The sequence below is a fragment of the Calypte anna genome, chromosome 10 (genome assembly GCF_003957555.1).
Source record: "Calypte anna isolate BGI_N300 chromosome 10, bCalAnn1_v1.p, whole genome shotgun sequence".
NCBI lineage: Eukaryota > Metazoa > Chordata > Aves > Apodiformes > Trochilidae > Calypte > Calypte anna.
In genome coordinates, this window is record NC_044256.1 from 22360081 (window position 1) to 22375293 (window position 15213).

At 62.8% G+C, this 15213-nt stretch overlaps 2 protein-coding genes across 2 annotated transcripts; both read right to left on the reverse strand.

Annotated features, from left to right (window-relative positions):
• Positions 1–1526: 1526 nt before the first annotated feature.
• On the reverse strand, positions 1527–5678 carry LOC103526137 (acrosin). Its single transcript, XM_030457122.1, has 5 exons — positions 5473–5678; positions 4450–4635; positions 3907–4172; positions 2329–2474; positions 1527–2086 (listed from the first exon to the last, which is right to left on the reverse strand). Exons 1-5 carry the CDS (start codon positions 5541–5543, stop codon positions 1736–1738), a joined length of 1020 nt encoding a protein of 339 aa, XP_030312982.1. The 5' UTR covers positions 5544–5678; the 3' UTR covers positions 1527–1735.
• Positions 5679–6274: 596 nt separating this feature from the next.
• On the reverse strand, positions 6275–11837 carry ARSA (arylsulfatase A). The gene is given in 11 exon segments (XM_030457121.1): positions 6275–7194; positions 7296–7398; positions 7761–7888; positions 8056–8180; positions 8608–8636; positions 8638–8778; positions 9426–9454; positions 9457–9592; positions 9595–9646; positions 10073–10312; positions 11521–11837. Coding segments are annotated over 11 exon segments (1527 nt in total). The 5' UTR covers positions 11763–11837; the 3' UTR covers positions 6275–6892.
• Positions 11838–15213: the final 3376 nt, after the last annotated feature.

Genomic DNA, 15213 nt, shown 5'->3' on the forward strand with positions numbered 1-15213 from the left:
CTGGCAGCCCACTCCTGGCAGCAGTGCCAAGGGCTTTCTGGATGCCCTGGCTGATGCCCTGGAGCTGTTTGAGGCCTTACACCTCCCCAAACCCACTGCAGGGTGCACTGTCAGGAGGCACAGCTCACCCTTCTGCTCCAGGCACAGCAAGAGGTGTCATCAAGCAGCACCCCGAGTCCTCCCACCAAGCTTGGGCAGTGGTGAGGTGATGTCTGTGCAGGGGCTGGGGACAGATGGGGACATCAGTGGGCTTTGGAGAGGGTAGTTAGCAAAGGAGAACAGCTGGGCTGCCAGAGCAGATTCTTGCCCTGTAGCTCCTCTCCCTGATTGTCTTGTCCTGCAGCCTGACATCTCCGAGGCATTCCCAGTCTGCCACCCTTCCCAAGCCTACTCCTCTCCCTTCACTCTCTTCCCTCCTCATAGCTTGGATCACCCACTGGGCAGAACCTCAGCCCAGAGTCCCCAGTTGCCTCCCGCAGCACAAAACTGCACCGGGCTCCCCTTTGGGAAAAATACCCATTTCCCCTGTTTCCGTGGCTGGCGTGGAGAAGGTTCTGCCCTGTTCCTGCCAGGCCACAGCACAGCCCTGCTGCTGCCAGCAGCCAGCATCGTCCTGCAATCTGCTGCCTCCCTCTGCTCCTGCTCCCTCAGCCCCAGTCCCCACCTGCTCTGCAGAAAAAGCCTCTTTCTGCTTGCATGCACGCAGCCAGCTTTATTCACAGACCAGTGCCCAGTGGTTCCTGCTGGAGCCCTGCTCCCAGTCCACACCTGCACTTTGTGCTCCAAGGCCTGGCTGCAGCACATCTTCCCCACTGCCTGCTGACACCTGCACTGCCCAGATCCACCACGCTCACGGGTTCCTCAAGGAACTCTCTGAAATGGAGTCCCTGCACTATCGCTGGCTGGATGTCAAGCTCCTGACTCAGCCCCTTGGCTCTGTCTCCATCCCTGTCCCCTGGGTGACCAGAGAGCCCAGTTCCCAGCTCACTGGGGCACTGCACACACAGGGGGGATCCCACCAGCAGCCACCCCCAGACACTCCCTGTTCCCTGCTGCTCTCCCTCAGCCCCTCTGCCCGTGTTCCCTCACCTTCCTCTCTGACCAGCCATGGGGCCACCCTCTGGGAGGACTCCTTCCCTCTGCCCTACCTGTTCAGCCTGGAGAAGAGAAGGCTGAGAGGAGATCTGCTGGATGTCCATCAGTAGCTGAGGGGTGGGGGGCAAGAGGAAGGGGACAATCTCTGTTCAGGGGTGCCCAGGCCAAGGAAGAATGGGGTGGAGCTGGAACAGGGGAAGTTCCAGCTCAACACGAGGAGAAACTTCTGCCTGTGAGGCTGAGGGAGCCCTGGCCCAGGCTGCCCAGAGAGGTGCTGCAGTCTCCTTCTCTGGAGCCTTTCCAACCCCCCTGGCTGTGTTCCTGTGTGGGCTGCCCTGGGGGGGGATCCTGCTGGGGCAGGGGGGTGTCCCTGGGGCATCTCCAGAGCTCCCTTCCAAGCCCCAGATGTTGTCATTCTGCCACGGGTGGGACTGTAGCAGGGGGAGCTGGGAACACTGACAACTTTATTGCAAGAACCGCCTCAACAACAGCATCTCTGTGCCCCAGAGGAGAGCGGGCAGGGCAGGGCAGGGCAGGGCAGGCCTGGGGCGCTGGGGCCTCCTCGGGACCCGCAGGCCCTGGCCCAGGAGGAGATGCCCTGGGGCACCGCAGCCTGCGCTGGATCCTCTCCCTCTGCTGCTCAAGCCCGGGCTCCCCTCAGGACCTGCAGCAGCTCCTGCAGCAGCTGGAAGAACTGCAGCACCTTCTGGACTGGGAAGGGACAGGCAGCAGCCCAGCCCTCGGGTACTGGTGCTGGTCCTGGCTGGGAGGGGGTTGAGGTGGGGCCGGGCTGTGGAGCTGCCTCCGCTGCCTCCGCTGCCTCCGGCTCCAGCCCCAGCTGTGCCAGGATCCAGCCGTAGAAGTGCTGCGTGGAGGTGTAGATCCCGGGCCTTCGGACTCTGGCGCAGCCTTTCCCCCAGCTGGTCACTCCCACCACCCAGAAGTAGTCGGCTTGTCCATCTTGGCAGGAGAGAGGGCCCCCGCTGTCCCCCTGCGGGGAGGAGAGAGGGCCCCGGGGGTGCTGGGTGGGCACTGCCAGCACCACGGCGGCTCCTTCTCTCTCCCAGCCCCTGCCCGAGCGGTTGCTGTCGGCACAGAAAGCCTCTGCCCAGGGCTGGGGGGCTCTGTCCTGGGCACGGGGGGCCTGGCCGGGTCGCTGCGGGCGGCTGTGGCTGGGCTGGGGCCCTCCCTGCTGGGGCTGTGCTGCTGGGGGCAGCGGGCGCCCGCTCCTACCTGGCAGGTGTCGATGGCCCCCCGCTCGTAGCCGGCACACAGGTTGTAGGGGTGGACTTCCCACAGGTACCACCCGCTGCTGTTGCAGACCTTGACATCCATCATCTCCACCCTGGCCTCCTGCAGCATGTCGCTGACCTCGGTGGCTGGGGGCACAGGGAGGGATCAGCAGCCAGCAGCTGGTGCCAGCTCTGCACCCTGCCTGGGCCAACCCCTGCCCTGGGGCTGGCTGGGGCTTCTCTCTGCAGAGAAGCCTGGAATCCTTTGCCTCAGAAGGGACCTCCACAGCTCATGCAGGTGACCTTGAAAGGCATCCCGACCACCTGGAGGCATCTAGGTGACCTTTAGAGGTCCCTTCCAGCCCAAATGATTCTCTGCTTCTCTGATGGATCTAAAGGGGGATCTCAGTGTCCAGCTTGACATTCTGTGATTCTAAAGGTCATCGAGATGATGTCCCAGGAGTCTACGATCCTGTCCGACCCCCTTGCAGTCAGCAGGGACATCCTCAGCTAGAGCAGGGTGCTCAGAGCCTGATCAAGCCTCACCGGGAGTACCACAGAATCACAGAATGTCAGCTGGGATGGGACCTCCAGGATCATCTGCTCCAACCCCTCTCGTGTTACTGGTGATGTCCCAGCACCCCGTCCAGCTGACCAGCTGAGACTTCAACCTTTCCAAAGTGGAGGGAGGAATCCACTGCTTCCCCTGGGGGACCCCTCCAGTGTTCTCAGGGGGAAAAGTTTTCCTCTCATGTCCCGTCAGAATCTCCCCAGGGACGAGGCCTCAACCACCTCCCTGGGCAACCTCTTCCATTGTTCCACTGCCCTGAGCGAGGGTCAAGAACTTCTTCCCAACATCCAGCCTGAATCTGCTCGTCTCTGCTTGGGGGTTCTTGAGTCTGAAGAAGAGGAGGCTCGGGGGAGATCTTATGGCTCCCTACAACCACCTGAAGGGAGGCTGTAGGGGCAGTGTTGGTCTCTTCTTCTCTCCAGTAACCACCAAAAGGCCAGGAGCAAACCAAGTCGTGCCAGGGGAGGTTCAGGTCGGACATTAGGAACCATTTCTTTCCCCAAAGAGCGGTGAGGCACCGGACTGGGCTGCCCAGGGAGGTGGTGGAGTCGCCATCCCCGGTGGGGGTGTTCAGAAAGCGTTTAAATGCGGCGCTGCCCAGGGAGGCGGTTTGGTGGCCCTGGGGGTTGGGTTAGGGTTGGGCTTCTTCTAAATGACCAAGACTCAATTTCCTGTTAAGGGTTTCATTTGATTAATAAAATTGCCATAAGCAAAACTTTACGGTGCGCGTGTGAGCGGAGCGGAGACTCCCCACGCACCCAGCGCTGCTGTGCTTATTGCAATTTGATTAATCAAATGAAACCCTTAACAGAAAATGGAGTCTGGGTCATTTAGCACAGGCTCGATCATCTCCGAGGTCTTCCCCAACCTTCCCTTCCCGGTGCCTACTGGTGATTCTACTCCCAAAGCCTCCCCCTCGCCCCGGCACACATCCCTTGCCAACAGCCCCTCTCCAGCCCTCCTCGGAGGCCCCTGCGGGGGACACACGAGGGCCCGCTGGGGACTCACATCTGGCGGTGGTGGCCCCCCAGCCGCTGACGTAGCAGGACCTCAGCTGCGACAGGCTGACCGAGAAGTCGGGCACGCAGGCCAGCTGGATGTAGGAGCTGCACTGGACGGGCCGCTCCAGCTCCAGCAGCGCGATGTCGTTGGTCATGGAGATGTTGTGGTAGTCCTGGTGAATCCGGATCTGGGTGACGTTGCGCACCTCGGCGTGGCGGCCCGGGCGGCTCAGCTGGGTGGCCCCCAGCAGCACGTGCCAGAGGGTGCCGGGCCTGGAAGGCGGGGGGGAGAGGGCTGAGGGGCAGCGGAGCCCCGTGGGGCAGCGGAGCCCCGTGGGGCAGCAGCCCCGCGGCTCCCGGCCTCCCGCCTCCCCACAGAGAGAGGGGAGCAGCGTTGCCGAGGGGGAGGCTGCCCTGGCTGCCTTCGGCCCCGTCCAGCCGGAGGCTGCCAGGAGGCCCTGGCACCAGCCCAGCCTTCTCCTGAGCAGGCTGCCAGCCGGGCAGCGGGACAGGAGGGGGACATCCATGCCCCTGCCCTGCTCCTCCTTACCCGGCCTCGTCGAAGCAGTGGGCTGCGGTGAGGACCCACTGGGGGGTGATGAGGGACCCTCCGCACACGTGTCCCCAGCCGTCCTGGAGGCTGACGATCCAGGGCCAGGACCCTGCCCGGGCGTTTGTGCCCCCCACCACGCGGGACTGGTCCAGCCCTTGAAACATGGGCCGCATCCCGCAAGTCCTGCACCAGAACCAGAGAATCACAGCATCTGGGGCTTGGAAGGGAGCTCTGGAGATGCCCCAGGGACACCCCCCTGCCCCAGCAGGATCCCCCCCCAGGGCAGCCCACACAGGAACACAGCCAGGGGGGTTGGAAAGGCTCCAGAGAAGGAGACTGCAGCACCTCTCTGGGCAGCCTGGGCCAGGGCTCCCTCAGCCTCACAGGCAGAAGTTTCTCCTCGTGTTGAGCTGGAACTTCCCCTGTTCCAGCTCCACCCCATTCTTCCTTGGCCTGGGCACCCCTGAACAGAGATTGTCCCCTTCCTCTTGCCCCCCACCCCTCAGATACTGATGGACATTCAGCAGATCTCCTCTCAGCCTTCTCTTCTCCAGCCTCAACACCCCCAGGCCTCTCACTCTTTCTTCCCAGCACAGATGCTCAAGTCCCTTCCTCACCCCCCCAGATCTCCCTTGGCCTCTCTCCAGTAGATCCCAGTCTCTCCTCAACTGGGGAGCCCCAGACTGGAGCCGGTGGTGTTCCAGCTGTGCTCTCCCCAGGGCAGGGCAGGGCAGAGCAGAGGGCAGGAGACCCTCCCAGCAGCTGTGGGTGTCCTGCTCGGGGGCTGCTGAGGCTCAGGCTGGAGCTCAGCCCTCTGCCCTCCCCACCAGGCGCCCCATGGACCGCAGGGCCGGGTCCCCTCCAGCCCCCGCAGGAGCTGTGCCAGCAGCCGGGTGCTGGCGGGGCCCTGGCGGGGCTGTGGGGTGGCCCCAGGGGACAAGCGGGCACCCTCCACCCACCCACCCACCCCCCGAGGGCTGCCCAAGCCCCCTCCTCCCAGTCCCAGAGCCGCCCACCTACCCACAGGTGTCCCAGGAGCCGTGGGCAGCCCAGCACAGGGCCAGCAGGAGGAGGAGCGGGAGCAGAGCCATGGCTGCAGGACACGAGGGCTGGTGGCCAGCAGAGCAGCAGAGCTCAGGGTGCCACCTCCTGCCCTGGCCCCAGGGCTGAGGTCACAGACGCTGGGTCTGGGTTCTGGGCACGGTGACATCGCTGGGGGGGGGACACATGGGGGGGTGACACGGGGGGTTCCAAGCAGGGGGGATGGAATCTGGGAGCAGAACCCCCTGAAAACCCCCTGCTCCCCACTGAGTGCTCTGCTGTGGGGTGGGGGTGTTCAACCCTGGCAGTGCCTGGCCCCGAGCACTGTCTGGGACAGGCAGCAGGAAAACACCAGTGCCACCACAGCCCCTCGGGGTGCACACACACACCCTGAACTGTTCCCTGCCCTGGCACATCCTCCCAGCACTGCTGGAGCTGCTAGGACCATCAATCCCCTCCTCTTCCAGATGTGCTCTTGGCCCCTCACCATCTCTGCTGGTGCTGCTCCAGCTGTGCTCCCAGCCAGGGGTGCACAGGGAATCAGCAGCCATGCTGGGAGCTCTGGAGCCTCGGGGTACCCCGTGCTCCAGCCCCAGCAGGGTCTGAAAGGTTCTGTTCTGGCTCTGGAGGTGACACTGTGTAATGGTCAGGACTCCTGTCAATGGCCTGTTTGGGTTTAGTGGTCAGGGGGAAGCAAAAACCAGGAAGCAGAATTTCTCTTTTACCCCCCAGCACCTCCCAAAGAAAGATAGAAAGGCAACAAGGACAAGAGACTTTGAGATTGAAAATCAAAACTGGAAGGAGTTTACTGGCACAGGGAAGGGCAGTAACACACGGGATGAGGAACAGTTATGTACAAGTCTTTACAAAATCTGAGCTTGATGCTCACAGTGTCCGAGGGTCCCTTGCAGCAGGGGAGGGGTCCCCAGCTGCCCCCAGCACCTGATGGATTTGTATCTTGCCAAGCACAGACCAGCTGATGACACGAGAGAAGCCTCTGCTGAAGAACTCCAGAGCAGCCCAGCAGCAGGAAGGAAGGAGCAGGCAGGGGCTGGGCTGCCCATCCTCTGGGCTTTGAGAGAGGATGCCAGGAGATGGGGGGGAATTCTGACCCCTGCCTGTTCCACCCCTCTGGGCCCTTCAAGACCTCTCTAGGGCCTCGGATCACTACCAGAAAATTATCCTTGGCCCCTCAAACCATAGCAAAGCCTCAGCATGACCATCCAAGACAGAGCGCAGGGTCCCCTGACTCCAGTTCCAGCGGAGTTGCTGACCCAGAGTTTGCTACCCCAGGACCCTGTGAGGGAGGTCCCTGAGCCAAGGCTGCAGGGCAGCTCCAAGGCTGGGGTGGGTTTCAGGTGGGGGGGCTCCAGTGCAGAGTGGATGGGGCAGCAGGAAGCTAGGAGCAATGGCAGCAGGAAGGCTTTGGCACGCAGGCTGGTGCGCAGCAGGGCTGCAGGGTTGGATCCCTGCCCTTCTGCATCTGGCTTTCCCCAAACTCCATGTGCTGTTCAAAAAGCATTTTCTGCATTTCGATCTCCTGCAGGACTTGCAGAACCTCCGGCCCTGCGCTGCTCTGCAGCAGATCATAGTTCTCAGCAGGGTCTGACTCCAAATCAAAAAGCAACGGGGGGGAGTGATGGGCCAGCGGGGTCAGCCCGTGGCAGGCCCGGTCTGGGGTCGTATCGCTGTGAAAGGAACCTGAAAAAAGGAGCCCTTGGGTTGTTTATTCTCTTTGAGTTTGGACAGCAAAGCCACACGGGACAATGCTGCCCAGGCAGAGGAGGGAAGGCAGCACCAACCTTGTGTGAAGTAATGGGCCTTGTATTTGCCAAGCCTGACAGCAAAGGGACCACGCAGAGGGTCAGGGGATGGGGGGTAGAAGAACATCATCTGTCGGGGACTCTGTGGGAAGCAGAGGAGCTAAGCTGCAACCACAAGGCTAAGGAGGAGCCTGGAGCAAGGGCAGGCAGAGACTCCAGGGAGTCACACAGCAGCCAGAACATGGCCAGAGCTGGGGGATGCTGAGGAGCACCTGCATCCTCTTTGCTCCCTCCTCAGAGCTTCTCAGCCCCTGTCTACCTGCTACAGCCACAGGGAAGACATTTGGGAAGACATCTGGGGAGCCCAGGATCTCCACGGCACTACCCAGGCCAGACAAGAGGTCCCAGCCCATGGATCTCCCGTGACCTCAAGCTGGTGCTGCTCATCACACGCACAGCTCCAGACCCACACCCAGCCTCCAGGCATAATGCCACAGGACTCACCTTCCCTGACCCAAACAGCACCGGGCTCAGGTCATAGCCATCCAGGACAACTTTGGGAAGAGCTGCTCCAGCCAGGGCAGTCAGGGTCGGCAGGATGTCCAGGGTGCTCGCCAGCTCATGTGTCACTCCTGTCACCCACCACAGCAAGGCGCAAGGAAAGGCTCAAGCATTTGATCCCACTCCTATCCTCATTTCTCTGCCACCCTCTGCTTGTCCCAGGGCCACCAAGCTTTTGTGACACCCTTGCCTTGGCTGCCATCAGGACAAAATGGGCACAAGCAGTGCCAGGTCTCACCTGGAGTGATTTTGCCTGGCCAATAAGCCACCGCTGGCTCCCTCATGCCACCTTCGTAGGTCGTGCCCTTCCCACACTTCAGAAGGCCAGAGCTGCCCCCTCGTGCCATCCGCACGGTGGAGGGGCTGTGAGAGAGAGGAACCATTCACCACAGGGCTGTGCCACCCCTGCCCTGGGGCTGCCAAAGGGGCCACGGCGGGAGAGACACAGTGCCAGCAGTGACACTGCTGACCTCAGCCTTGTGAGACAGCAGGGACGGGGCAGGTGACACCTGAGCAGGGCACCAGAGACCAGTGCCACCCCCACACGAAAGGAATCAGAGGATTATTGAGGCTGCTGCACACTCCTGGCACCAACCCTGTGAGGTTTCTGCCCACAGGAGGCACACAGCTGAGTCACAGCAGATCAGACAGCGTCCTCTCCAGAGCAGCTCTCACCTCACTCAGCCCACTGGGGTCTCACCTGGCCACACCACACCACGACCAGTGCCTCGTCCCAGTTCCCCCACACCGTGGCAGCAGTGACAAAGTCCCCATGGCTGAGCTGACTCACCCATTGTCAGAGGTGAAGAACACCAAGGTGTTGTTTGGCAAGCCCGTTGTCCTGCAGTGCCTGCAGCAGCTGTCCCACAGAGCCATCAAACTCCAGCAGGGCGTCACCAAAGGGCCCACGCCGAGAGTGCCCAGTGTACTGCTGGCTGGCAAACTGGGGGTAGTGGGTGTGCTGGAGAAAGGGCAAGAAGAATGCTGCACAGTCTGCCCCAGAGCTGCTCCTGGTTCCACCTCACCTTGGGACAGTGAGCACCGAGCTGGGACATGGAGAAATATCAGGGAATGTCAGCTGGGAAGGGGCCTCCAGGATCCTCTGCTCCAACCCTCCTCATGTTATTGTTTGATCTGAGATGTCCCAGCACCCTCCAGCTGGGACTTCAAACTTCCCAAGTGGGGGAATCCACCCTTCCCTGGGAGACCATTCCAGGGTCTGACTGTCCTCAGGGGGAAAAACTTCCTCGTGTTTCAACCCCAGGAGCACCTTGTGCCATTGCCCCTTGTCCTGTCCATGGGACCCCTTGGAACAGGGAATCTCCAGCTGCTTTGGAGCCCCCTTTGAGTACTGGAACATTGCAACCAAGGTTCCCCCCCTAAGCCTCCTCTTCTTAGGCTGAACAGGACCCTGTTTTTTGTGAGAATACCCATGAGACAAGAGGAGGTTTGTCCCCAAGCATCCCAGACATGGCAGAAAGCTGCTGAGCTCAAGGAGAGGATGTGGAGACCAGAGTGGGAAGTGCAGGAGCAGAGCTGTTCCCTGCTCAGCCCCAGGAGAACAAAGGTCCCACCCCAGCCCTGGCCAGAGCAGCCCCCTCCTCTCACGTGTGAGGCATAGTAGAGCAGGAAGGGGACTCTCGACGTCTGCAGTCAGCAATGAAGTCCCGGAGAATTTGTTGTAGAGAGGCACCAGGTCTTGGGAAGGAGACAGGCTGCTGCACGATGCTCTGGTTCCAGAGCAGTGGCACTGGCACCAGCCCCTGGTCAACACGGTCCCAAAACACTTGATGTCAGGTGGGAAGCAGGTGAGGTTCTGGCAGGGGGCCCTGGAGGAACAAATAACACTTTGTCTGTCACTGCCCAGCAAGACAAGCGAGGGGGAGCAGAGAGTCTCCAGCAGCCACCCCTGGGCAGAGAGTGGAGAGCCAGGGGGTTGTGCTCACCCTAGAACTGGGGACATTGCTGCCCCAACATCATCTTCTCTTGGCAGCAATTCAAGGATTTCTTTGTAGCCCAGAAGTGACCTTCCCTCCTCAGCAGGAGGTGCCTGTCCCTGCACACACCACCCACCCAGATCCTGCACAGCTGCCCAACCCACCAGCACCCCACAGGTTGGGCATCTTCCCACCAGCACCCACCACCCCCCCTGCCAGGCGAGCACCAACCCAGCTGTGATCTCTCCAGCCAGCTTCATCCTTCAGGAAGCTCCCCTGAGAGCCTCAGGACACCCCTCAGGGCTGGACAGGCTTCACCTGGTCATGGGAGTAGGCACCCCCAGAAAGTGGTCAAAGCCCTGGTGGGTGGGCAGGAAGGAGCCATCTGTCCCCAGGCCCAGGTGCCACTTGCCAACCATGGCCGTGGCATAGCCCTCAGCCTTCAGCACCTCTGCAATGGTGACCTCAGAGAGCGGCAGCCCCCCCCGGGAGTCGGGGTCAAAGACCCCAGGAAGACCCCAGAGCGCATTCTGGAAGCGTCCTGTCAGCAGAGCTGCCCTGCAGGAGGGACAGGGAGAGAAGGCACAGGTCAGCTGGGGAAAGGCACAGGGCACGGGCTCAGCCTCCAGGAAGGGGCCCTGCTCCTCAGGATGTTCCCCAGCCTCACAGCTGCCACTGCCACCTTCCCTCTCTGCTGGGACAAAGCTGGGGGCTGGGTCCTGTCCTGGGGTCTCACCAGCCCCGGGTGATGCTCCAGGCTTGAGGCAGAGTGGCTGGGAAGTGCCCAGCAGAGAATGGCCAAGGTGGCCACCAACACCCTGGCTGGGACCAGCAGTGGGGTGGGCAGCAGGAGCAGGGCAGGGATCATCCCCTGTGCTGGGCACTGGCTGAGGCTGCACCCCCAATCCTGGGGTCAGTTCTGGGCCCCTCAGGAGCAGAAGGAGATTGAGGGGCTGGAGAGTGTCCAGAGAAGGGAATGGAGCTGGGGAAGGGGCTGGAGAGCAAGGGAGAAGGTCTGGAGAAGTTGTGAGGAGCAGCTGAGGGCCCTGGGGGTGTTGATCCTGGAGCAGAGGAGGCTGAGGGGAGACCTTGTGGCTCTCTGCAACCCCCCTGAGAGGAGGTTGGAGCCAGGGGGGGTCGGGCTCTGCTCCCAAGGACAAGGTTTGGGGACAAGAGGAACTTTGGGCACAACTCAGTTGTGCCAGGGGGGTTTTAGGTTGGAGCTGGGAAGAATTTCTGCCTGGAAAGGGTTGTCAGGGGCCCTGGCCCAGGCTGCCCAGGGCAGGGCTGGAGTCCCCATCATCCCTGGGGGGGTTTCAGAACCCTGGGGATGTGGGGATGAGGGACATGGGGTGGGGGTGGCCGTGGCAGTGCTGGGTTTGTGGTTGGACTCCATGAGCTTAAGAGATTTTTTTCAACCAGAACGATTCTCTGGTTCTGCAACACTTGGGTCAGTCCCCCTCACGGAGCTGCCGGACTTTTTGGGCCTCTTGAGCCAGCTCAGCTTTACCAACACCTCTCCAAGCACTGCAGCTCCCCAGCAGGGTGCCTGGTCCAGTTTTCCTGGTGCCCGGCCCTGCCTGGCAGTGCCCGGTCCGGTTTGGCGGTGCCCGGCCCCGTCTCGACGTGCCCGGCCCTGCCTGGCGGTGCCCGGCCCTGTCTCGGGGTGCCCGGTCCGGTTCCGGGGTGCCCAGCCCCGTCTCCCCGCTCCCTCCATCTCCCCCGGGCCCATCCGCAGCCAGCCGGGCGGTACCCGGGGTCCGTACCGGGAAGGGCTGCACACCGGGGAGCTGCTGTAGAAGCTGGTGAAGCGCAGCCCTTGGGAAGCCATCCGGTCGAGAAAGGGGGTGCTGGAGGAGGGGTGCCCGTAGCTCCCCAGGTCCCCGAAGCCCAGATCGTCCGCCAGCACCAGCACGAAGCTGGGGCGGGAGGCGGCCGCGCCGCGCAGGGCGAGCGGCAGCAGCGGCAGCAGCAGCAGCAGGGCCCGGGGCAGAGCCCCCCGACACATGGCGCTGGGGCGCGGGAGGGCCCGCGGCAGGCGGGACGGCAGGGCAGCGGGACAGCGGGGCAGCAAGGCACCGGCACCGCGCTCCGGTCCGATCGGTTCGGTTCGGTTCGGTCCGGCCCGGTCCGTATCCACGTGACCCGCACCCACAGCCACGTGACCGCCGCGGCCGCTCGGCAGTCTGGTGCCGCCGCGGGGCATGCTGGGAAGTGTAGTCCGCTCCCAGCCCACAGCATCGGGCCCGGCCGGGACCCCTCCCGGAGCTCCGTGCTGCGGGCCCTGGGCCTGTCCCTGTCCCTGTCCCTGTCCCTGTCCCGGGGCGTTGGTCAGCACCCCGGGTGGCGGATCAGCACCTCCGGTGTCCGTCAGAACCACCCTCGGCCTCGCTCGGCTCCGGGGGCTGCGACTCCCCCTGGCCGTTCCTCCAGCAGTGAGCTCCGTGCCACAGAGCCCTGATCCCCTCCTTGTCCTTGCCCATCTCCAGCCCTTGTGCCTCAGGCTCTGCTTGTCTCTGCCTGGCCCTCTCTGGGCACCCCTGCTGCAGCTCTTGGCCCCGTGGCCCCAAAGGCTCACCAAGGGTGTCCCTCAGGTCCTGGCCTGGAGCTGGGGATTCTGATCAGAGCTGGGGAGAGGAAGGAGGCAGAGTCTGCCTTAGAATCACCCCAGCACAGAGTCCTTCTGGGTGGAAAAGCCCCTTGGGATCATGGACTCCAACATTAACCCAGCAGTGCCAGGGCCACCTCTGCCCCATGTCCCTCATCCCCACATCCCCAGGCTCTGAAACCCCCCCAGGGATGATGGGGACTCCAGCCCTGCCCTGGGCAGCCTGGGCCAGGCCCTGACAACCCTTTCCAGGCAGAAATTCTTCCCCAGCTCCAACCTAAACCTCCCCTGGCACCACTTGAGTTGTGCCCAAAGTTCCTCTTGTCCCATCCCTTGTTCCTGGGGAGCAGAGCCCGACCCCCCCTGGCTCCAACCTCCTCTCAGGGGGTTGCAGAGAGCCACAAGGTCTCCCCTCAGCCTCCTCTGCTCCAGGATCAACACCCCCAGGGCCCTCAGCTGCTCCTCACAACTTCTCCAGACCTTCTCCTTGCTCTCCAGCCCTGCAGTCATTCCTTGGGCCTCTCCTGTGTGTGTGTCCCTGTGTGTGGACACTTTCCCCTCGTGGTCCCACACCTCCTGCCCTTCTCCGTGCCCGGTCTCTCAGAGCTCAGTGTTCAGAATCTCAGGATCAATCACAGAGTGCCAGGGGCTGGAAGGGAGCTCTGAAGATGGAGTCCAACCCCCCACCAGAGCAGGACCTCCTGCCATCCCTCAGCACCCCGAGCCCTGTGCCAGGCGCTGCCAAGTCCAACGAGTACCGTGTGCTCCATCTATTATTTAGCACCAGCCTCCTCGCTCTGCTTCTTGGCCCTGAATAATTAATTGATGGTGGTGAAAAGAGCAGCAGCCCAGCAGCTCTCCTCTGCCCGGGTCCAGCTCTGGATCCCCTCTTGCTGATGAGCTGGCCCAGCCTCAAGTTCAGCAGTGATCTGGGGTTGTTCACCTCCTGTGTCCTGCAGCCTGGCCTCTGGAGCTGCCCTGCTCCAGCCACAGGCAGAGACTTCCCTGGCATTCCCCATGGGGTGTCCTGGGCATGGCTGTCCCCGGGGATTCCTGTCCCCACAATGTCTCCAGCTCTTCTTTCCATGATGGTAAAGGTGGCCAGCTCCCGTTTACATCCTTCCCCCTTGACCACCTGCAGAATCAGGAGCTGCAACAGCAGTGTCTCCAGGAGACAAGTTCTCCCTCTGCTGCCTCCTCCTCGCTCTCAGCAGGTTGGGGGCACCACCTTCAGGTCACTTTTCCAACAGCAAAGCAGCCACCACCACAGCTTCTCTGGGGCCCAGTTCTGGTGCCGATGGAGCCATCCCACATCCTAAGGCCCAGTGGTCTCCTTTCTGGCACCCCAGGGAGCAGGACCCCTGTGCAGCTCTGCCTTGGGGCTCCCCACCCCTGCCATGGTCAGGGACCCCTCCCCCAGCCCAGGGAGCTCCAAGCCCCATCCAACCTTCAACCCCTCCAGGGATGGGGCAGCCACAGCTTCTGGGGGCAACCTGGGCACCCAGGGGCTCAGCACCCTCACCCCAAACAATTCCTCCCTCCCTGCCCAAGATCTCCTCTCCATCTCCCCTCTCCCAGCTCCAAACCCTTCCCCCTCGCAGGCTCCCATCCCTCCAGGCCCTTGTCCCAAGTCCCTCCCAAACTTTCCTGGAGCCCCTTCAGGCACTGGAAGGAATCCTCAGAGCCTTCAAGGACAACGATAGAGATAAGGATGAGGAGAAGAGGGGGCAGAGGTCCACTTCAGTTGGAATCACTGTATGATAAAGGGTTTGGTTCAAGGGAGCTTAAAGATCCCACCCAGAGCCAACCCCGCCACTGACTGGGCTGCCACCCCCACCAGCCCAGGGTGCTCCAAGCAGAGGGAGGTGTCAGCCTTGGCTTCAGTGAGGCTTTGACACTGCCTCCCACGGCTGCACCCCGATGGGCAAGCTCAGGAAGGGTGGGTGTGAGGGGTGGGCAGTGCCCGAGCTGACAGCTCACCCAGAGACAGAGCCCAGAGGATTGGGATTAGTGGCAGGGTTCAGCTGGAGGCCAGAAACAAAGTGGTGTTCCCCAAGGCTCAGAGCTGGGACCAGTCCTGTCCATTCATGACTGGCCCCAAGGAAGGGACAGTGTCCCCTCAGCACGTTTGCTGCTGACACAGAACTGGAGGGACCACAGGGCCCCATCCTGTGCCCCCTGCTCGGGGGTGATCCACAGAGGTCACTCTTTCCTGACCATGGGGCTGTGTCAGGGGGTTCTGCTCCCAGATTCCATCCCCCTGCTTGGAACCCCCCATGTCACCCCCCATGTGTCCCCCCCCAGCGATGTCACCGTGCCCAGAACCCAGACCCAGCGTCTGTGACCTCAGCCCTGGGGCCAGGGCAGGAGGTGGCACCCTGAGCTCTGCTGCTCTGCTGGCCACCAGCCCTCGTGTCCTGCAGCCATGGCTCTGCTCCCGCTCCTCCTCCTGCTGGCCCTGTGCTGGGCTGCCCCACGGCTCCTGGGACACCTGTGGGTAGGTGGGCGGCTCTGGGACTGGGAGGAGGGGGCTTGGGCAGCCCTCGGGGGGTGGGTGGGTGGGTGGAGGGTGCCCGCTTGTCCCCCGGGACCACCCCACAGCCCCGCCAGGGCCCCGCCAGCACCCGGCTGCTGGCACAGCTCCTGCGGGGGCTGGAGGGGACCCGGCCCTGCGGTCCATGGGGCGCCTGGTGGGGAGGGCAGAGGGCTGAGCTCCAGCCTGAGCCTCAGCAGCCCCCGAGCAGGACACCCACAGCTGCTGGGAGGGTCTCCTGCCCTCTGCTCTGCCCTGCCCTGCCCTGGGGAGAGCACAGCTGGAACACCACCGGCTCCAGTCTGGGGCTCCCCAGTT

What these genes read in the sequence shown, in the direction of transcription:
- LOC103526137 (XM_030457122.1), bottom strand. Translation starts at nt 5,543, where the DNA reads ATGGCTCTGCTCCCGCTCCTCCTCCTGCTGGCCCTGTGCTGGGCTGCC. An exon ending in GGCTCCTGGGACACCTGTGG is followed by an intron (nt 4,636 to 5,472) that starts GTAGGTGGGCGG and finishes GTTCTGGTGCAG; the next exon opens with GACTTGCGGGATGCGGCCCA. An exon ending in GGGGGCCACCACCGCCAGAT is followed by an intron (nt 2,475 to 3,906) that starts GTGAGTCCCCAG and finishes CTGTGCCCCCAG; the next exon opens with CCACCGAGGTCAGCGACATG.